General features: G+C 37.2%; 1 protein-coding gene across 4 annotated transcripts in view; it reads left to right on the top strand.

The window, feature by feature from the left end:
* Positions 1-24,662, top strand: part of LOC150099031 (serine/threonine-protein kinase Nek8-like) — a 1,046,903-nt gene that overhangs the window by 623,479 nt on the left and 398,762 nt on the right. For all 4 annotated transcript variants that reach the window (XR_016549512.1, XM_090405252.1, XM_090405251.1 and 1 more), the window contains one exon: positions 13,846-14,061. Coding sequence is in view for 3 of the 4 variants with exons in the window: in XM_090405252.1 (XP_090261378.1) it covers positions 13,846-14,061 (216 nt within the window). In the remaining variant the exon portion in view is untranslated. The remainder of the gene's footprint in view (positions 1-13,845; positions 14,062-24,662) is intronic.

Here is a 24,662-nt window from a genome sequence, read left to right as displayed (position 1 = left end):
CGATATCATCGTGGGAGCCAGATTAAAGTAGACACCACTATCAATGTGGAAGTCATATATTTTCCATATACAGTATAAAAAAATGTGTATCACCTTATTTTTAAATATATGAATTTTAAATACTCTGGATGAGAGAAATAGGTGGAGATGTGGATAGTTGTTCCACAGGGTGGCCCATAAGTCGTTAAGGATGCCATGGAAAGGACCCATTTTTGTGAAGTAACTAACTACACAAGTTTTTTAACATCACCAGATTTTTTTTATTAGTTATGTAAAACCACATCAATTAATCTTCCAATTTTGGCTTCACAAAGACAGGTGCTTTCTATGGAATGTTCTATGGCTTATGGGCTACCTGTACCTTGCATTTGTTACATAAAGTTCCAAAGAAATGAAATCTGTTTTGCTTAGCTATAAGCCTTTATTCACCATATTAGTAAAATTCTATTGCAATTAGGGTTTATGAAGATACAAATGCAGAAAGCTTGCATCTAAAGTCACTAAAGATGTTTCTGTTTCTAGGAAGGTATCCCTCTTCTTAACCTTCCACCACTCAGACTTTAGTGCAAGTAGAAGAATTCATGGCACAGTGTTATTACAATGAATAATGAAACTTTCTATCTGTCATATTGCTTATTTGGAAACATGAATTGGCTAAAACCAAGTCTGTTCTGGTTTTCTCTCTTTTTTTTTTTTTTTCTACTCCCTACACCATTCATGATTCATAGTGGAGAGTGCAAAGAATATGATTATTATCTAATCGGCAAGATGTGTGCCTGCATGTGTGGCATAAGTCCCAGTGTTGGTGGTATATGTATTGTAGAGGTGAGGATATACTTCTAAGACCACATTTGGAAAAAAAGCCTGGTATTCTTCCCACTCATGCAAATTCTCTAATAAGATTTCCCCATACCTTGTGTTCCACTTAATCATCGACATGGTTTACTGAAATAATTGAAAAGAACATCATAAACAGAACTTCTGTAAATAAAAAAAAAAGTAAACTTTTTTATCTAAAGTTCAAAAAAAATTACAAAAAAAGTTACAGAAAATGTTTTATCTTTACAGAAATGAAAATCATTAAATGACCTTTGAAGCAGTTCTTCAACATTTTAAGCCATTAGTCATTTAACCACAGAAATTGCCCTTTCCTGTAATACATGTGTGTTCATGTGCAGGCAGACTGAATTTTATTACCTTATTCTCCCCCCCCCCCCCATGCACAAACATGCATCACTCTAGAGAGCTATCATTCTATGTATGTAGAAGGATGCTAAGCTGCACATGTGAGGAAGGCTACTATATAACATTAAACAGTGTAAAAGATTTCAAAGATAGTGTTGAGATAGGATTTGAGCAAGGGCAGGATGATTGGAGAAGAAAGATGTATGCAAAAAGAGATGAGAAGCATTGAGGAAGAGATTAGGAGACTTGGAAGGGTAACTGATGTGAGATGAACAAGAATAGGAGCGAGAGAGCTTCAAGAATGATAGAAAGACAGAGAGAAAATGGAATAACTAGTGAAATACATAAAATGAGAGGAAGTCAGGATAGTGCAGATGCAAGGGATGGAGAGATGAGAGGACAAGGATAGAGAGCAGGGGATTACTGGTGAGCAAGGAATGAATAGATCATTGAGAGATGTGTTGTGTGAAGATTCAGTGATTCTTGGAGGAATAATAAAGAGCCTACTATAGCAATTATTATTATTATTATTAACATCTGAGGAGTCAAAGACTTATCTTGGGAGGTACACACACTATTACACACAATGCTCATCCAACCATGCCTTAAACCAATTCAATGTGTCTACATTCACACACACACACACACACACATGCTCAGGCAATGCATTCCACTCACCAACCTATTCTCCATGCAAAGAATCCTCTCCTCACTCCTCTGCTCACACCCTCCTTATACAGTTTCCAGCAATGGCCTCTTGCTCAACCCCCCCCCCCCTTCTCCCATTCTATGAAAAATCTCTTTCACCTGATAACAACCCTGTCAACCTGATAACAATCCCTGACTAGCTTATGTCTCAATCACCCCCCCCCCCTCTTCCTCCTATTCACGAAGCTTTGCAGCTTACATTCTCTCAGTCTGTCATACTCCACATTTCAAAGACCACTGATCAATTTTGCAAATCTTCCCTGGACTCTTTCTAAAATATCCTCATCACCATGAAAACTTGGTGACCAAATCTGTGAACAATAATCCATATGAGGCTTGAACAAGTTAATCTTTCAGAGTAGAGAATTTGGAGGGAAAAAGAAGTTATTGTTTTGGGAGCATATTAGATTAGATTAGGTGAAGAGGACATGGATGCTGCTATAAGTCAGGAAACATAGTGAAGAGTAACAGGTGTTGGGCTCCACAGGGCTTAGTACTGGGACCTCTACTGTTTAACCTTTATGTCATTGGACTGCATAAGGATATTCAGTTGTTTACAGATATGAAGTTGGAAAGGGTTATTAGTCACGTACAGATGTGGTGGTGTTTGTTTCTTATATGTATCAAATGATGAATGAATGATTCCTTTTTGTACTCAATCATCTGTTAAATTTCCAGACATCCAACCAGGTTTGTCTACTATGGAAATGCTAATACCGATCCCATAGTCAAGTATTAACTCAATTCAAAGAAAGTTTAATCGTTTACTACTATGACTAAAGCGAGTAATTACTCCAAGTATATCCAAAGTTAATTTAGTAAATCAAATATCATTTCTAGTAACATATAAAGACAAATCATTATATTATCAATTAAAATATATAGGTATTCTCACACAAATTAAATTGTACAGACAGTTAGAGATGAATATACATAGAGTTCAATTAAATTTAACAAACTCATAATGCGAAACATATATGGGCCAAGATATAGTGTCATACTAACCCATCAATTGCACTTCAACCAATACAAACCTTCAACAGTTTGTTCTCTGAGTGTACTAAACAGAGCAGATAGATTATATGCCCATTTTGCATTTTCAAAGTTTGTTAGTAGTCACCATTTCACTTTCAACATTAGAACCTAACTGAAAAAATGCCAAACTTACTTTTAGTAGCTGAGAGAAGATTCAAATAAATGCTGCTTCCATTCCAAATGAAGAAATATGAGTTCTTTCATAATATAACGGACATATTAGTTTCTTCTGCTCCAATTATCAATTACAGTAGAGATTATCAACAGTTCCTTTACTTCAACTGAACAAATTTCTGTAATAATTATCTTGAAAGTGTCATAACATGTATCAATTGCCATTAACAGATTTTATGTCCATGCATTTCTTAAATAAAATCTCCATTTTATTCCTGAAATTTATGGAAATTCTGGATCCATATTATTCCACACTTCAAATTTACCTCTCTCTCTCTCTCTTAGAACTCTGTGCTCTCCTTCTCAGCTATCTAGCTACTGTTTTCTCTGGCATTTCTCTTGTTAATCACACAAACGCAGAGTGGCATCATGCAGACTGCTCTGGTCACGTTTAGACGCCTCACTCTATGCCTGGCGATATCTCTGTCAACACGTGCCATTGTCCAAAGGTAAAGATCGTCTAAAAACTTTATCGAAGTATTATTTTACACATTTTTCTTCAGTATTTTCTTGTCTCTGCATCTAAAAATCCTCCACACATGCACACTGAAGAAATTTAAATATGGGGTGGAATTACTTTGCTGTGATGTCAATAATGGTTAAAACTAACAGTACACATACTGTACATAATTACTTACATTTTCATTTATTAATATGATGACTATTCTAGTACATTAATGTAGATTTTCGTGTTTTTAGAGTATTAGTATATTAATAACATTATTATTATTACCACCAGTTACTACCAATAGCTACCCTACCAGTCATTTCAAAAATTCTAATAAAAATAACACACACCAGACTACAGAAGTATCTACAGAAGTACAACATCATCTCACAAAACCAATACAGCTTTCAGAAAACAAAAAAGCACCATCACTTTATTAGAAGACATCACCGATGCAATAAACAAAGCTCTCAACAAAAACAAGTACACCGTTCTTGACTTAACCAAAGCATTTGATACACTTGAACATGACATACTACTCACCAAACTATACTCAATAGGTATAAGAGGAACACTGCATACCTGGTTCAGGAACTATCTCTCAAACAGAACACAAGTAGCAAAAATAGGTACATGTCACAGCCTGGGTATACAAATAAAACATGGTGTCCCTCAAGGCACCATATTATCACCCACTCTGTTCAACATATACATTAACGATGTTCATAACCTGGCTATATTGTTTCAGTACGCAGATGACACTGCAGTATTAGCAATCCACACAGACATCAATACGGCTCTCTCCAAAGCACAATAAGACCTAAATGGAATCACAACATACTTCTACCAAAATGCAGTTGTAATCAACAGCACCAAAACACAGATGTTAATAATACACAACCCAAGAACCATGCACCCTACACCACTATCGATACCCTGTCACACATACCGCTGCATTAACAACAACAAAACCTGCCAATGTCCCGAAATCAAGCCTGTAACACATGCAAAATACCTTGGTCTTTACATAGATTGTCACCTGAAATGGACAAAACATATAGAATACCTACATACCAAACTCCGCATCATCGCAGCGAAACTCTTCCAAGTAAAAGACATTATTCCTAACATAAAAAAAATCCTATATCATGGTATCTGTGAATCCTTACTCAGATATGGTATAACAGTCTATGCAAACACATCAAACAGCCACCTGACAAAATTAGAAATATTACATAGGAAAATTGTGTCAACAGTGATTTGGACACATTATACACAATAGCCAATATCCGACCAGCACGTGGCGATACACAGAATCCTGAGCATTAAAAATCTGAAACACTACATACTATTATTAAGGAATTACTTCAACATCACTTATCGAAACAACAGAAACACATATCCTATAACACGACCCACAACAACTCTCTACATCCTTGCATCCTTCAGCAACTCATATGGTTCTTTGGTGAGATCACATCAGATACCCATGCTACTCAACAACCTACCAAGTAATTTAAAATACATAGACAACTACAGAACATTAAAACACGAACTCTGGAAAATATATCAACAAAGTTAATGTTCCATTAACACTAATATACACATCACAAATCACCAGCATCCACTGCCTACATCCCATCCATAAACAGTACCAACAACATAAATAGTGAGGGCTAAACTCTTCATAAAAGCTAACCCAAGCTTCAAAGTAGGTGGGATTAATTTGCTTCACTCATCCACACGTAATCCTCATAATCAAAGACTGCAGATTTTGTGACAAAACAGTCAGTACGGTGTATAATAATAATGAAGATACAGATATTTAAAAAAAAAAAAAAAAGAGCATCAAGTGTAATATGCATTCATTGTAAATATGTAAATACTCTGTATTTACAACATTATCATATTATTATTATTATAATTATCCATTATTCAAAAATTCCATGTAATCGTCATTGTTAATATTAGAAGAACACATGTTGTAAATATAGATGCAAAAAAAGTATGATTATCAAAATTTTAATTGAAATGAAATGTAGAAAATGAATCACATATGTGGTACTTAGTGCTGAATTTTGTAAAAATTACAAGCTGGAATGTCACTAAAGACGATTATTGTAATTGTGTAAATATTTCAGAAATCAATAAAATAAAATAAAATTCAGGCCTCCATGGATTTAAAAGACTCATCATGGAAGGCCCTTCCTAGGAAACACAAAATGTATCATACCACTCCTTGAACTCATTGACTGTTCTTGCTCTCACCACTCTATCAAGCAATGCATTCTACAGTTCAGTCACCCTCCATGAAAAGAAACCACTTCTCACCCTCTTGCTCACAGCTTCCTTCTGCAACTTGCAGGGATGGCCCCTTGTCATTGCTCCTGCCCACCAGGTGAAGGAACTCCAAGTGTCAACCCCTGTAACTACCTCTCAACAGTTTAAAAGTCTCAATCATATCACCTCTTTTTCTTCTATACACCACACTCTGCATTCCACATTCCCTCAGCCGATCCTCATAACTAACATTGTACAGTCCTGAAACCTTGTTATCTGCCTTTGTACCCTTTCCACAGTTAATTTATCCCCTTCAAATTTCAAATCCTGGGGACCAAATTTGAGAACAATAGTGTAAGTATGGTATGATCAGGGTCTTATACAATGGAACGATAACTCTTTTATCTCTGCTTTTATCTTTTCATTCATTCTCGGCCAAAATGTTATTCACAATAATTTAGAACACAAATCTGCAATGTAATAAAATAATGATAGACATTTAATGCAATGTGTATTTTACTTGAATAACTATTCAAGAAATACACAGTGGCCCTTCAGAAGGAAAGCTGGACAAATGTGCAAATGAATGGGGAAGTAATTTTTATACAATTAAATGTGAGGTCTGAAAATTTGGGATCCACCAATGGAAGGCTGCATACTCTATTGGTGGAACTATACTGATTTAAATGGAAGAGACAAGAGATCTTGGGGTGGAGTGGGGAAATTGTGTACTTCTTAAATAATTATTCAAATACAATACATATTTAATTAATTATAATTATTTATGAATATTTTATTTAGATATATATGTGTGTAGTAAAATTACTGATAACATAAAAGAGGTCAAGAATAAACTTATGAGGTGGATAAACATCCATGTAAAATGTTCTCTGTCTTGACCATAGATGGCAACACTATCGGTAAGATTTTTTTTCTGAGTTGGTACATCTGTCATAAGCATCCATGTGAAATTACAAGAGGCAAGCTGCTGCAGGTTTTAAATGCACCAGGGCCAAAGTAACGCTGGTCATCACTGGAAGCCTGCTTAGAACAATCAAAGCAGACAGACTTCCTTTTGAGTACATTGAAAACAGCAATAACATCATTCATAAGAACTTCTTGAAATGTGGAACTGTCAAAGACATTAAGAAAGGTACTGACAACAATAAACCAGAGTATAAATCTGGAGAAATTAGCTTCACTATGGAAATGAAGAGCCCTGTTCCTAATTTCATACTAAATGGTTCTGCAAGGGTTTCAGGAGGCAATGCTTCCAGACGGCCATAGGAGCCACTTTATGTGTGGCTCCTATGGCCATCTGGGAGCGGAATGCATACAAGCCAAATATTAATTGTTAATTGCAACAAATCTGAACACACCCTAGAGCACTGCAATAGCCCTTGCATAAAATGCCAGCAACAAGACCACAAGATCAATACATGCCCATATTGAACAACAGCAGAATGGCTGGGGGATTCTATCAAAGTACCCTCAACTTCCCCATCGGCTAATTCAGATAGCATGGACACTTCAGAACACACAAACAGGGCTTATGAATTTCCATCACTACCAACAATAGCAGTTTCTGAGGAGGTGAAACAGGGAGAATTTATAAAGATGTCATTTAGAAAAAACGAGAAAAAAAAAGCAAAGTTGTAAAATAGAATTCGAGACTTCCTCCACAAAAACTGACACAGCAGTTGAAGAACCAACAACATCATCTGCCCAAGTGGGTGGGGAGGAACAGTAGAGGAAATGGAAGTAACAACTGCAACTAAATGGCAAAGAGATTAAGCAGAAGAAAAAATATAAAATCAAAACAACCAGCCAAGAAAGAATCTGCCTGCAAGGAAGAGCTGTCTTCCCACCACCATCACATTTACATCATTGCCAAAGGAAAGTGTGCTAATTTACAAAACCCATCAACCTCCTCTAATACAGCAAAAAGAAAGAAACACTCCTTCAATTCCATGTACAATCGAGGGGGGGGGAGCAATAGTAATAATCCACTCCTTTCAGGGGAACATCTTTTGTGCAATGGAAAGGCACCTCGCTGCAATCAACAGGTTTGGCCAACCAGTATTTTACATATTCAACAAGGAAGGTTCGGTCAACACCTGTGTCAGTGTGGAATGGTCCACTCTCTCTCTGATATACTAACTGTTACATCAGACTCACTTAAGAACTGTATCTCAACTTCAAACATGGATCTTCATGAAGAGGACATAACCCACTTAATGAGACATTAATTGAAATAATAAAAGGGAGGGTTTTACTATACTGGAAATTTTTTAGCATGACTAACAATTCCCCTTTTCGTGTTACCACTCTGAATATCAATAGTTTGTGAGCTATCTTTGTACAGTGCACTGTTTGGAGACTATATCTTTACTTCATCAGATTCATGTACTATTTCTGCAGGAGACACATTTTTATCAGTTGTGGAACATTGAAAACTTGACCAGAAGCTTCCCTTTACAAAGCTTCTGGTATTTAGAGAGTGCTGCATGGGGAATGGGAGGAAATCCTTGTTCCTCAGCATATTCTAGGTGGGTTTTCTCAATGTTCAAAAGATGTAACAGGACATTTAGTCTTTATAGATGGGAAGTTTGGGAGTAGAACCATCCACTTTCTGTGCCTCTAATAATACCCACCAGGGATGTAGGTTCTTCACATCCCTAGAATCCTATTTTTACAGGGTTAAATATATCATCACGTGGGGGGGCCTGGAAATGTATCACAGACACACAGTATGACAAGATGGGTGGTAACAACAATCCTACAGAGAAGTAGGCTGGTACCATGGAAACCAGAGAAATGGTATTCCCAGTGATTCCCTAATTAAAAACATGGAAATTGAACTAGAGGCATCGATGAAAAAAAGATGCCAAGCTCAATTTCCACGCTAGGCTCTTCCTCTGTTATGCTGAAACACCCTCAGCAATCTTTTACAATCGGCACAGCATAGCAGCATATGACAAGAAAACAATTTTGCAAATCCAAGTTAATGGTCAAACTTTCAATACCACAGGAGATGTTCTGCAGCAAATTTTTTCGTCATTATTCAAGAGCCTCTTCCCGTGCCACCAGGGTAACAGGTGATTTTAATGCATGGAACATAACAGGCATCCCTGAACACCTATGTACATGTCAAGGTAGACCAATAATGTCGAAAGAGTTACTTGGGCTTACAAAGAATTAAAATGCAGGAAAAACTCCTGGCCTAGATGAACTAGTTGTTGAGTTTTATCGGTTTGTCTGGAATTTCATCTTGCCTATTCTAGTTTAGAATAGGCAAGAGTAGGCAACATTTTTATCTAATGGACACATGCCTGCTGAATTTGTTAGTGAATACACAATTTTTATTCTCGGAAAGGGGAGGAAACCTGAATAGTGTGGGTAGCTGGAGGCCCATTTCCTTGACCAAATTTACAAGCTATTACACAATTATTACACATTCTATGAAAAATCTCGTCCACATTAATTTGGTAATTATCCCTTACTAATTTATATATGTCTTGATGATGTCCCCCATCTGTCTTCTATCTACTTGGTTCTGCAGTGTAGTGAGTGAGTGCAGAGACAGTGAATGCATTTAAGTCGATGTATGATATGCTGTGCATGTGAGATTAGGACCTCCTGCAATGTGTCTCTTGACTCCATGGAGGTCTGATGATAATGATAATAATAAAATATGACTTTTTGTTAAACTGACCATAGATATTTAATTCTTACGTATGTTCGTACAATATGGCCTACCGGTTTCGCTAGTAACTGACTAGCTTTTTCAAGGCTTGCACAGTACAAAAAATGCAAAAAAAGGTTTTAAGAATACAAAAAAACGTTAGTACCTGTTTGGTAGCTAAGGTAACACGTTCACGTGACATTTCTACTCAGTATCATGAACACGCATTACATGCATGATTATATGATTATTCGCATACTGTAGTTCTGTTGAACTGAGGGAATTAATTAGATTTTTCCAAGTATCGTTCAGTATGACCCCTTGATTTCTGTTTAGGTTGCTGCCTGTACGTAGCACTACTGCTGCTTCTTTAAATAAACTATCTGTAATCTTCGTCTACATAGGGCATATAGCTATTATTCCAGTCTATAGTGTTGTTCGAAGTTGAAAAGTGATATGCTAACCTGGAGGTGATCGTTCTGTTGTGATTTACATCGCCAACACGTTCTTTCTGTCTTATTTCCAGACTTCTTGAAGTTTGTCCAATGTAGGAAAGACCACACGTGCATGGAATATTATACACACCAGTATATTTATAAAATGGAACACTTGTTCCATTTTATAAATATCCAGGTTGTAAAATGATTGTAAATCACAACAGAATGATCACCTCCAGGTTAGCACATCACTTTTCAACTTCAAACCACACTATAGACTGGAATAACAGCTATATGCCCTACGTAGACGAAGATTACAGACATCGTTTATTTAAAGAAGCAGCAGTAGCGCTACATACAGGCAGCAACCTAAACAGAAATCAAGGGGCCGTACTGAACGATATACTTGGAAAAATCTAATTAATTTCCTCAGTTCAACAGAACTACAGTACACGAATAATCATATTACGCGTTTGCATGTAATGCGTGTTCATGATACTGAGTAGAAATGTCATGTGAACGTGTTACCTTAGCTACCTAACAGGTACTAACATTTTTTTGTATTCTTAAACCCTTTTTGCATTATTTGTACTGTGCAAGCCTTGAAAATGCTAGTCAGTTACTAGCGAAACCGGTAGGCAATATTGTACGAACATACGTACGAATTAAAAATCTATGGTCAGTTTAACAATGTCTTATATTTTGTAACGTTTTACAACCAAAAACATGTATAATAATAATAATAATAATAATTATTATTATTATTATTATGGATATATTTTCAATATCATTCACAGAAGAATCTTCTTCTTCTTCTGCAGCTTGTCCCACTTAAGTGAGGTCGCTGTTAATGATGAATCTCCTTTATATCCTCCTGTCTTGGGCTGTCACCATATCCAAGTTCTTCATCCTCAAGTCCTCTTCTACCTGCACCCTCCTCATCACATGACCAAACCATCTCAACCTTGTCTCCTGTATCTTCGCTCCTAAGTTTGTAACTTTCACTGTTCCCTTCACATAGTCATTTCTCAGACGATCCTTTCTGGTCACAACGCACATCCACCTAAGCATTCTCATCTCTGCTACCTCCATCCTGCTGATGTTATTTTTCCTCAGAGCCACAGTTTCCATAGCATACTTCACTACTGTCCTATAGATTTTGCCTTTCAGATTGATCGGCACCCTCTTATTCGCAATACACTCCCGCCATCTCTCTCCAGTTCCTCCTACCCTCTTGTATCCTGCATCCCACTTTCTTCTCAGCCCCTCCATCTTCTTCCACTGTGGAACCTAAGTATCTAAAGTCCCTAACCTTCCTGATGACATTTCCTTCCATCTCTAGATCTGTTTCCTCCATCTTTCCAGTTTAGCTGCCACTTCTTCTCTTGAATCTGCACACAGGAAGATGTCATCTGCATACAACATTGTCCAAGGTGCGTCTTCTCTCACCTCCTCCATCACCACCTCCATCACAATAAACAGGAACGGACTTAATGCTAACCCTTGATGCAAGCCAACTGTTACTTGAAAACTTTCTGTCTGTTCCAGACAGGTCTGAACACTTGTCTTCACATTTCTGTACATCTCCTGCACCAACCTGACATATTTCTCTGGTACCTTCTTCTCCCTCAGTCACCTCACCTCCAGACTACTTGTCTTGGCACTCTATTGTATGCTTTCTCCAGATCAGTAAACACCAGATGTAGCTCTCTTTGTTTCTCTCGAAACTTTTCCATCATCTGCCGTAACCTAAAAATAGCATCTGTCATTGATCTACCAGGCATGAAGCCACATTGTTCCTTTGCAATCTCTACCTCCTTCCTCAATCTTCCATCAAGAACCCTTTCTAGGATTTTCATTGTGGGGACATCAACTTTATTCCTCTGTAATTCTTACAGTCTTGTGCATCCCCTTTACCCTTGTAGATGGGGACAAGAGTACTTTCTCTCCATTCCTCGGGTATATTTTCCTGTTGGCAAACTTTCATAAACAGGTTCCACAGCAGGTCAATTCCCTCTTCCCCAGTGCCTTCCATGCCTCCACTGGAATCTTGTCTGAGCCCACTGATTTGCCATTCTGCATCCTCTTCATGGCCTCCTTCACTTCCACTCTACTGATGTTCTGCACCATCCCCTCAGAAGGCTGCCCATCTTCTCTGTGAGTCCTTTCATTTTCCTCATTTAAAAGTCCCTCAAAGTATATTCTCCATCTGTTTCTTATGTTCACATCCTCCATAATACTATTCCGTTAGTGTCTTTGATCTGCCTAACATGTAAGATGTCCTTTGCTGCTTTATGTCTACATTTTGCTAGTTGGTAAATCTTTCTCTGTCCTTCCTTTGTTGCTAATTGATCATACAGATCTCGACATGCCATGGCCTTTGCCACAACTCTCTTGGCTTCTTCCTTTCTCTCTCTGTACACCTCTCTGTCCTCTTCCACTCTTGACTCATCCCACTTCTGCTTTGCCCTTCCTCTTAGCTGTCACCGCTTCTTATACATTATAATTCCACCACCAACCCTCCTTCTGCTCTCTAATCTTTCCAGATGTCTCACCAAGCATCTCGATTGCACAGCTCAGGATTACTTTTGAATTATGTTTCCACCAATCTTGTAAACTTTCCAGTCCATCTGAAATCCTCTCTAACACCCTCTCCCTAAAACGATTCCTCACACTCTCCTCTTTTAAGCGAAACCACTTAATTGTCTTCAAACCATGGTTTCCAAAGGTTCTTATCTTTGATCTTATTTTCAAGTCTACGCACAGCAGTCAGTGTTGCTCTGCCACTTGATCTGTTGGAATTACCTTACAATTTGTCACAACCTTAAGATGTTTACTTCTAGTCAAAATGTAGTCAATTTGTGAACTGTTGTTGCCACTTCTAAATGTTATCAAATGTTCTTCCCTCTTGTAGAAAAACGAGTTCACATTTGCCAGATCAAACGCTACTGCAAAGTCCACAATCCTCTCCTTCCTGGTTCATCATTCCCACTCCATGGCTGCCATGCACCCTTTCACAGTCTCTCTCTGTCTCCCTATGTATCCGTTCAAGTCTTCTTTGACAATCACCATCTCGTTTTCTTCCAGTTCCCTCATTTCTTTATCTAACACGTTCCAGAACCCATCTTTCTTCTCTGCTGTACAGCCAACTTGCGGGGCGTATACAACATAAGACGACCACTTGCTCTTCTCCAAGTCCCAATTTCATTCACATGATCCTGTCATTCCTTTTACCCACTTCCAGTACTTTGCCCTTCATTCTGCCACACACCACAATTCCGACACCATTTCTTCCCTCTTTATTCGCTCCAGAGTAGAACAATTTATATCCATTTCCCAGTCCCTTCGCCTTTTTCCCCTTCCACCTTGTCTCCTGCACACATAAAATGTCCAACTTTCTCTTCCTCATCATGTCTGCCACCTCTCTTCCCCTTCCGGTCATGCTTCCAACATTCAGTGTTCCCATTCGCAACATCCTCTCCACCTGCTGGGCTCGCTTCTTTAACCGCACCCACTCTTGATGCAGTATCCCTCGTCCACTTCTCACAGTTGTAGGGTGATGTGGCTGCACGTCACTTAAGAGGTACGCCCTATCCCTTATATCACTTTCTCTTTGACTCATTAGATCATAGCTAGAGTTGGCAGTGAAGTTTTACGATCGGAGCCCTTCCTGATGTCATGGAGGTCTGATGATAATAATAATAATAATGATTATTATTATTGATATATTTTCAATATCATTCACAGAAGAATCTTCTGCGAATGACAATTCATGTATAATGTCTGATGTAGTATAATATTTTACTGTCTATGATTGGTTAGGAATAATGTTCAGTAACTGTTTTTTTTCCTGAGATTTTTATTTTATATGTATTTATTTATTTATTGTATAGACAGAAGTTGAAAAGCAGCTGTTGCCTACACAGCTTCGATGGTTAAGACAAAGGGTTGTATCTGTTTCAATGAGTTCCAATCACACAGCATTATTGGTTGAAACAGGACGCATAATTACATTTGGATGCAATAAAGCTGGTCAGTTAGGCTATGGAAATGTTCGCCATTATTCTTCTCCTCTGACACTAAAGTCAATGCAAGACAAAACTGTCACTGTAAGTAGATTCTTTCCCACATAATATGAATAGTGTTGTTCAGAACACAGTGATTTGAAGAGTAACTCTTTAAATAAGGTGAAATCATATAATGAATGTTTTGAGCAGTCAGCTTAACATTAACCATTAATGTTAAGCTGATTTTGATTAGATTTCAAAAGTGCATTTTGAAATCTACTCTAAATGACACTATTCCATCCTCTTAATTCAGCACTTCAGAAGAAAATATTGTATGCCACACCAGCCTAATATTTCATGCTCTCCAGAAAGCTACTGATCTAATATCACTTCTAAAAATTATCATACAATGCATACAAAAATGACTATTCTATTATATAACAAAAAATAAAATAAAATAAACCTAATAACTTTTATTGGAGTTTACAAAAGCTTAAATTTAGATACAAATCATTATGCTGCTGTTGAGCACATATCAGTACCTTCAGCCAATGGCTGAAGATAAAAGCAAATTTAAAAAAATAGAAAGTGCATTTATTATTAACATCTGCCCTCCATGTAGTCATAGACTCATTATAGGAGGTACACACTATCACACACAATGCTCATCCAACTGCTTTAAACTGATTCAATGTGTCTACATTTCCAACACACTCAGGCAATGCATTCTGCTCACCAAAACACTATGAAAAGAACTTTCTCCTCACTGCTCTGCTCACACCCTCCTTATATAGTTTTCAGCAATGGTCTTTTGTTCTACCCCCCCCCACCCTCTCCAAATCTATGAAAAATCTCATCCATGTCAACCAGATAACAACCCCTCACTCGCTTATATGTCTCAGTCATATCCTCCCCTTTTCTTCCTATTCACGAAGCTTTGCAATTTACATAATCTCAATCTGTTTTTGCATCTACATTCCAAAGGCTACTGGTCACCTTTGTGAATCTTCTCTGGATCCTCTCTAACGTATCTTCATCCCCACGCAAACCCAGCGACAATATCTGTGCACAATAATCCATATGAGGCCTGATTAAGACCTTATACACTGGCATCGTAACTTCTTTATTTCTGCATGTCAGGATCCTGTGTGCATCACTGCCATTATCCGATGTGACATCTTCACAATTTATGCAATGTGGCCCCTGAATTTCAGGATCTTGGTCACCACCACTCCCAGATCTCTCATCTCCTCTACCTGATTTTAAAGTTTACCCCACTGAGTGTATACTTTGCATCCCATCATTGCTTACCAAATTTAAAAACCGTACACTTTACAATATTGAACTGACAAGTTCCTCTTACCTTCCAATTTATTATTATTATTATTCGTGACACCTCCAAGGCGTCTGAAGACTCATCGCTGGAGGTCACCCATTGAACAACTCTCCGTCTCCACTACTACACAGAATCTCTACTACCAATCAACCACCACCACCACCATAGCTAGTATTTTTTGTCTGTAAATTGTGTGTGTTCTGATGAGCCGATTTGTCTGTATGCAGGATGAAAAATCCAAGTTTCCGGGAGGAAAAAAACCCTGCTACCTCTGTATGAGATTGGCTAACTCACCTTCAATTGAAAATTTCCATATAAAGATTCCTCCTGTCATGACGAGAATCGAACATAAGCCTTTTTTAATCGAAGGGTGCAACGTACCATTATTCTTCCAATTGTGCTACGGAGGCTCATGCAATATATCTATGTTCTGTAAGGTCATAACATCTCCTTGACTCTGCATTGCTCTCCCCAATTTTGCATCATCTGCAAACAGCTGCATATCACTAGTTAAACACCATCCCAATATCATTAATATACAAATTGTACAACAATAGTTCCAAAACTGACAATTGTGGCACACAACTAGTGACCTTCCTCTTTCGAGATACTGCACCTCCAGGCATACCCATGAAATTGTCAATACCTTGGAACATTTCCTTAAGACAGATGGTGATATTTTATCAAATCCTATCGTCTTATTGAAATCAAGGTTATTTATTTCCTCAGATATCTCCTACTAACTCACTATTAAGCCATCCTCTCCTATGTCCTCTACACTTAAGTTTATTTATATTTTTATTATTTGACACCTCCAGGAAGTCCAAAGACTCATCGAGAGAAGGCACCTGATCTACAACTCTGTCTCCACAAAGCAATTCACCAACGCCATCTACTGCCAACTACCACTAGTATTTCCACGCACAACCTCAAATATCCATGCCCACAGCGGGATTTGAGCCCCCGCAGCTTTTTGGCTGGGGAACAGATACGCTAACCACTCGGCCTGCCAGGCTGGCAAAAGAACCTCCATTGAGGTGGATTTGAACCACCAACCCATGGATAACTGAATTATATACACTACAGTCCACCGCTCTTCTAACTGAGCTGCCGATGAACTTCGTTATGATTCCACCCTGATCAGGATGAAACACCCTTAGAAATTGATCACTGAATACTTCAACATCTTCTGCTGCAGTTACCATTCTACCATTTTCATCTATTAACATCATCTTACTACAATCATTCTTCTCTCTACTTGCCACATATACAAAACACTCTAGAGTTTTTAATTTCTTTGTCATTTCATGATGTAGCTCCAAGCTGTCTCCTAAGCTTCTCATAATCACCAGCCTTGTAATTCCACATATATCCTTTCCTCACAGAAGTCTTCGTATGTCATAACCCAGGTGGTCTTTTCATAATCACTCTCACCAACTTGAGGAAAGTGTGAAACCCCAATCAAAATTATATCTTCTGATGAGATCAAATCTAATGCTCTTGATCCTCATGTGCTCTCCTTTCCATGCTGATCTCTCAAAAACTTGAGAAATTTATTTTCCTTATTCTCAAATGCTATCTTTTCATTTCAATCTATACTGCCATAATTAAAATCCCAATAATATTTACTCTTCCTTTGTTCACTAATCCTAGTTGTTTATACATTTCTTCATCGCCACCTTCCACATTCCTGGACCTATAGCAACATCAAACTAAATGTCTTTTGGTCAACCCCTCTTCACATCATGCTGGCTCATAACCATTGCTACTCTTTTGCACTTTCATGTCTACCTTATGTGGATATTATTCTACTGCTATCATCAGCAGCACTCTCCTTCTCTCTCTTCCTGTCCTTTCTATCCTCATGAAATATCTTTCCATTTCGATTCCTATTAGTATATCATTTTCATTCAACCATGTTTCACATCATCCAGTAATTTTGGGGAGAATAAACTGAGTGAAACCATTTCATCGCTCTTATTTCTGATTCTTCTGGCATTCATAAACAAGCACAGCAGTTCCCTTTTAGGTCTATAATCAGTCCTACCCAAACCACTTATTGGTTGTGATTTCCACACCATACCTGCCCTTGCGCAATCGTCTTTATCAGCGGTTACCCAGCTCACATTCCAATCCTTTCCATTCCTATGCTAATCATCCTCCATGCATACATTCAGTGCTACTTTTAACATCCACTCTCCCTATGCATGTCTCCCTGTCAATGCAGGCTCCTCTGGTTTACCTGTTCCTCTTGCATTCCCATTCTCTCTTCACTTAACAGTACTTTCTCTAGTGCACTCACAGGAAAGCCATTCAAATGCAACACATCATGCCTGTATAATTCCATTCTTCCCTCAAACACCTGAGGGAAGAATGGAATTTCACTCTTCTCAATAACCTCCTGATATTCACCCTTATATACTCCTAATGTCCACTTAAATCATTTGTCCCTACAACCAACACTAATTCTCTTGCTCATTTCTTTCCCATATCCAATGACAGAATTATCTTGTTCATTCTCCCTTCTGGATAACAGACCTTATATACTCTCTCATTAATTAATCTTCTAGCTATCTAATCTCCATACCGAGAACAACTCTATTCTAGAATCACTTGTCACCTCTTTTACCCTTTTTCTTTCATTCTATTCTTTTGAACACTTTTGTTAGTTTCCACTAAAGGTCTAATATCATTCTGCATATTCCTCATTTCATTTTTTATTTTCAATTGTTTCATCAAATCTTGCATTCCAACAATTTCCCTCTCTGTCACTTCCATAGTATCGCTACCTCTCATTTTGCAACATATCCATTTCCTCATCCACACTTCCTTTCGTTCCCTTATTACTAAGTTTTGCCTCTACATTCTTGCATTTTTTCACTCCCTCCGTTTCACTCGCTTTTGTTTCATTTCCATTTCTTTCATTTATGAGCCACCTTTTATTTTTCGGTCTGTTTTGCATTCATTTACTTGTGAATAATATATCTCACTTCCTACAAATCCATACTTTCTCTCATCTGCCATTCATTCAATCCCCATACACATCTTACATTCTGCCATTCATACATATTACACTGACAACATCAAACCATTTTTGAAAAGAACAATGTCATTAATGCCACTTGATTTTTTCTGCACTCACCTAGTCACACTGGTCAACACGCATGTTGTTGACCTCATCAGTACCACCATTGTGTTCTATCTAAAGAAGGCAATTTCAATCTTTAAAGGTACCTGTGTCATGACTATAAATAATAAATTACACAATAACCACAGTAATTAACTTTAATTAAATGAAAGTACAGATATTTCATACTGAAAATAACAGTACATCATCATTGTGTAGAAACAAGCAATCAAAGAAACGGAATACAAAGTACATACAACAGTTGGTGGTTTACCAATTAAAAACTGTTGCCATGTGCTAGAAATTAATATTAATAAATAATATTATTCAAAACTATTTTTTTGATTGTTACTTAAGATAAGAATCTCCCGAACTTTTGGGAGAGAGAGAGAGAGACAATCGTTCCGATTCAGATTTGGCCGATGTGAAAGGGCTTCACAACATTCTTTGAAAAGGCTTTTATATTTAAACCTGCATCTATGGAGAAGACGAGCTTCATCCCACTGGATATTGTGTTTTGCATCAATACTATGTTGTGCTAGACCAGACTTTTGAGGGTTTCATGTATTCGATATAATATTGATGTTCATTCATTTTAATCAAATTTTATCCGGGCTTGGGACCGGCATAGCTGATGAATCAGGCCTATGGCTGGGTCTTAAGTATTCCTGGCTGTAATACTTGTGTGTGTTCATGGGACCAGTTTGCCTGCTGGCGGGAGGAAAAAAATCCAGATAAACTGGGGAGAAAAACCCTGCTATCCACGCACGAGATCTGTAATTATTTTGATTTTGTAAATAGGCAAATTAATCCCTTTTTTTGTAAATAGGCAAATTAATTGAACAGTTTGTTGCAAACTGTTCCTTGTTGCAAAATTTTATTTAATAGATTTAATAGTCTTTTATGCAGTTTCAAACAACATTAAATATTAATTAAAAAATAGACTATTAAACAGTGGTGGCCCGTGAAGTTTTAAGTGGGGGTGCTGCCTATACAAAATAATTTTTAAAAAATTCTTTTTCTCCTAATTAGTAACCCATTTATTAATAAATAAATAGATTTATTTATTAATAAATGGGTTACTAATTAGGAAAAAAAATTTGTTTAAATTATTTTGTATAGGCAGCACCCCCACTTAAAACTTCACAGGCTGCTACTGCTATTAAATCTATTATCTCAAAACTATATAAATCTATTATATAAATAAACCAATTATTATTCATTATATGCAAGGCATTTCTGGATGCATAGTGAAAGTTGTAAAATCACTGAAGATTTTTGTTGCCTTTTGTCCCATCAGAAAAATCTCTACATTTCTAGGCTCTATTAGACTCCTTGCTCTTGTGGATTATCTTATTTTGTTGCGGATTATTTTGTGGATTTTTTGTGAATTATATTCTTGTATTTATCTAGAATAATAAAAGTCTTATATTAAATACATGAATCTGAACAGTCTGGAGGATTGTTGAGCATGCTCTCTGCACTAAACAGAGCTTATTGGAACAAGACAAAAGCCCTTCATAAAAGTCATTTTTTGATAAAACATCTGTATAAAGAAATCTGTGAAATATTACTTCATTGTGATAACTTAAACAGATAAACCGGTCTATATCTGTCCCCTTTATGGGAGATAGTACTTTTTAAATCTGCTAATCTTTCTAACTTTAATATTATTATTATTATTATTATTATTATTACACCCTCCATGGAGTAGGAAGACTCATCATGGGAGGTTCACTCAACTGACAACATATTTATCATACAGAATCTTAAAATCCTTAACACTCCCTACATTAACAATATATTCCAGCAATGCATTCCATTCACTGACAATTCTCCATGTAAAAAATCTGCTCCTTGCACTCTTACATAACAGCTTAGTTGAATAAAGGTAATAAGTTTACAGTGATATTGCTGGACTTGGCTAAGGCCTTTGACAGGATACCACATGGTATTCTAATCTGCAGCACATTAGGATGGATATAGGGTTGATGAGATGGATAGGAGAGTGGTTGATGGAGAGATATCTGAGGATACTTTATTCAGGAGTAGAGTCCAAAAGAAAGCCTTTGACTAGTGGCTTGCCAGAGGGTTGACTGCTACTCTTTAATTTGTACATTAACAATATAGGAAAGGATCTGAAAGGAAATGTTTAGTTATTTGCCAATAATGCAAAGTTGGATAGAGCAATAGTTAACACAGATGATGTCAAAATTTTGCAGGATGATTTGGATAGATTGGCAGACTGGGCAAAGCAGAATGGATGTCAATTTAATGTGCCAAGTGTAAGGTTATGCATTTTTGGGTGAAAAGATTACTAACTGTATACTACATTGGTGGAACTGTACCGCTTGAAATTGCTGAGGCCAGAGACTTGGGAGTGTTAGTGGATAAGGAGTTAATGTTTAGGGGACACACATAGCAAAAGTGACTAAAGCAGCTCATCAGATTACTTGGTTACTGAGGAATACTTTGATGAGCAGAGACAAGCACATTATTGTTCCTCTTTAGTAAGCCTTGATAAGATCCCATCTTGACTACTGTCCACAGATCTGTGCCAGGATTTCTTGGTGAGGAGGAGGAGGCAGAAAGGATCTTGAGGTAAGTGACCAAGATGGTAGCAGTTTTATGGAGGGAAGTGCAATGATATAGCAAACATACCAATTACTGAGAGGTTTTTACAAGATTAATTCAGAGGATAGTTTTCAGAACTTGCTATGCAGAACTCTCCATATCAGAACTGTGATATGCAGCCTTTACAACACTTGCAATATGTTCTCTAAACTTCAGTCTACTGTGTACCATCATTCCCAAGATAGCCTGGTTGGCTGAGTGGTTAGCATATCTGCTCTGCTGTCAAGAGGCTGCAGGTTCAAATACTGCCAAGGGCCTGGGTGTTTGTGATTGTCCTACTAACGAATTACCATATGCACTACTGTGATTTGTCTCGTGGCGCATTATGACCTTTGATGTCTTTGTGTCATAAAAAAAAAAAGTCAAATCAAATCAACCACCACACCCAAATCTCGAATCTCATTCACTTCCTGCAGTACAGCACTGTCAATAGAGTACACTTCCTTATATTTCTGCACTCCAAAATGCAATATTTTGCACTTACTGATATTAAATCTATAGCCTACTCATTTGTCCAAATCAAAAGTCTATTCATATCTTCCTGAAGGGAATTAACATCAGTAGCGCTACTTATAATTTTCGCCAAATCTGCATCATCAGCAAACAACTGAAGATCCCTTGTGAGTCCACATGATATATCATTAACAAACAAGTTAAACAAGGGCCCAAGAACAGAACCCTGGGACTCACCACTAGTTCTTCTTCTTGGATACATCAATCTAAAGATTGGTGGGTCACATCATAGGAATCTATGATCTGCTCTCCTTTTCATTTGATGTTTATAAAGCTGTTTATATAGGAGATAAATAAAGCTGTTTATATAGGAGAGCACATTTATGATGTGCTCTCCTATATAAACAGCTTTATTATCATTAAGCTGTTTATATAGGAGATTCTTGGCTTCTTTCCTTCTACCTTCCCCATTATTTCTGTAACCAATTTTCCATGCCTCAGGTGGTGTCCAATTAGGATTTTTCTTCTCTTACTGATGTGGTTCAATAATAACCACTCTTCTTAAACAATGTTTAGGACCTCTTCATTAGTCTTTCTTTCTACCCAAATTTTTTGGTGTCTTCTTTTGTTCAAGTTCAAGCCTCACAACCATGTAATGCTGTGCTCCATATGTATGTTTTCATGAGTCTCTTTTTTAATTGAATGCTGAGTCCTTTATTAGTGAAAATGTTTTTTCTATTATAGAATGCCTATTTGGCCAAACTTATTTTTGCTTTGATATCAGATTGACTTCTTCTATCTTCTGTGATAAGACTCCCATGGTATTTAAAGGAAGTTACATGTTGTATTGGGTGTTATTTATTTCCAAGTTTATTTTTGTGAGATTCCCTTTATTTGTTATTAGTAGTTCAGTTTACTTGTAATTCATTTTTAGGTTGTACTGTGTGAAAATTTTTTTCATCTTTGTCAGGATGTATCTCATTTTGTCTTCATTTGTAAGTGATAACTGCTATATCATCAGCAAATCATAGCGAGTTAATTCCAATTCCATTAATTGTAATTCCTTTTTCTGTTAGTTCTGTTAATTTATTTATTTCTTCTTCAGTGTAGAGATTAAAGAGTATTGAAAAAAGAGAACACCTTTACACATCCTTGCTGTTTATGTTTCTATTTGGGCTTCTTTGCTTGTAACGATTAAATATGGGCATTCTATTCTGTCCAATCTATCTTTATTCCAGAGTCCTGTGACAGTCCTGTTATTTGTCTCTGTACTCTCTCCCTCTCGAATGTTTCCTTATTGCCAATATAGCCATGTGACCAGATCATTGCACAGAAATCCAAATGGGGCCTGATTAATGCTTTATACATTAGTGGAACTATCACTTCCTTATCCATTCATGTCATTGTTCTTTGCAGTATAGCAGGAATTTTCTTGGTAATCCTTACAATTTTTGTGATGTGTCTCCTGAACTTCCGTTCCCTATCCACGAAGACAAGTTCCTCAAGCAACCAAAGGTTATGGAGGTCTGACCAGATGAAACAGCTGCATCATATCACTGTAACCCAATTCAGATAAGTTTTTGTTTGATATTGGCAATTAATTTCATTTAGGTCTTACCTCTTTTCTTAATAATTTCTGAATTACTCAATATAATCTTGTTACCACATAAATTCCAGCCTTCTAACAACATGGCCAAATTGTTGTTTCCTTTCTTTATGCAGATAGCACTAAAAAGTGGCTCACAACTACTCCACCGTATCCATCATTATTCATAAAGTCAGACCTACTTACTCCTAAGATCCTCCATTGATGAATTGAATAATTTGAATAAAACATTGAATATTTTTTTTTTTTTTTGAAGGTGAGTTAGACAATATCATACAGAGGTAGCAGGGTTTTTTCTCCCAGAAATTCGGGTTTTACATCCAACATACAGAGACAAATCGGCCTTCAGAACACACTCAATTTACAGAAAAAAATACTACTGGTGGGCAATAGATGGCATTCGTGTAGATTATGATGAAATAATAAAATGATGATGGTAGTAGAGATTGGTGTAGTTGGTGAATTAAGTGGTGGAGAATGGAGATTTGTGGAGTTGGTGTCCTCCCTTGATGAGTCTTTGGACTCCTTGGAGGTGTGACGAAATAATAAAAAAAAAAAAAATAATAATTTACTGTTTTTAAGATTTGGAACATTTGGTTCCAGTTAAGACTATTGAAGGCTTTCTCCAGGTCAAGGAACACCATCGGAGTATTTTTATTCTTCTCAAATCTTCTTTCTGTAATTGTTCAAAGAGCTAGGATTGCATCTCTTGTCCCTTGTTGTTTCTAGAAGCCAAACTGGTCATTCCTGACATATCCTTCAGACTTATTTCTTAATGTTTTTAATTAAGAAATTGTAACTTCATTAGAGTGCAGCATGTAATGAGGAGTTAGCTGGAAAAGAGATTAATGCAGCTTGAGGGATTTTCAAAAACTATCTATTAGATGCAATGTCTAAAGGTATTCCAAGGGTGAGAAGGTTAAATAAGGTAGGTGTGGAAATGGATGAATCAAGAGATTAAGCATGCGATACAAAGAAAAAGGTCTTTATGGAGCCAGCATAACAGAAGTGGAAATAGCCAGTTCCATGAGGACTACAAAGACCAGGCAAAGCGGGTGACTTGGTTGGTGAAGGTAGCTAAAGAGAGGTATGAACAGCAGTAACGAATCCAAAAAGAATCCTAAGGAGTTCTTTCGAATGTAGCCAGCAAAAGAAAGAATGATTATGGAAGGATGGCATTGATTGGAGAAAATGGTATAAAGGCAGCTGTTGCAGAAGGTGTGGTGGAGATACTTAATGAGCAGTTCATAAAGGTCTTTCAATCTTGTGAATGTGACTTCATGGAGAAATTGAGAGCAGTTGATGATGGGGAAGAGAGACTGACTGTAAGTGAACAAGAGGTGTACGGGGGAGTTGAGCAAACTACATGTAAATAAGGCTGTGGGAACTTGATAATATATCACCACGTATTCTGAAGGAATGCGCCAGGGAGTTGAAGCCGGTCTTGACATATTTTTTTAATACAAGTCTTGTACTCGGTCAGGTTTCTAAGGAGTGGAAAGAGGGCAAAATTGTGCCACTTCATAAAGGAGGTGATAGAACACAGA

This window comes from Typopeltis vanoorti, chromosome 15 (genome assembly GCF_054136105.1).
Source record: "Typopeltis vanoorti isolate ZY-2024b chromosome 15, IOZ_Tvanoo_1.0, whole genome shotgun sequence".
NCBI classification, from domain to species: domain Eukaryota; kingdom Metazoa; phylum Arthropoda; class Arachnida; order Uropygi; family Thelyphonidae; genus Typopeltis; species Typopeltis vanoorti.
This window is presented reverse-complemented; position numbering and strand designations above follow the sequence as displayed.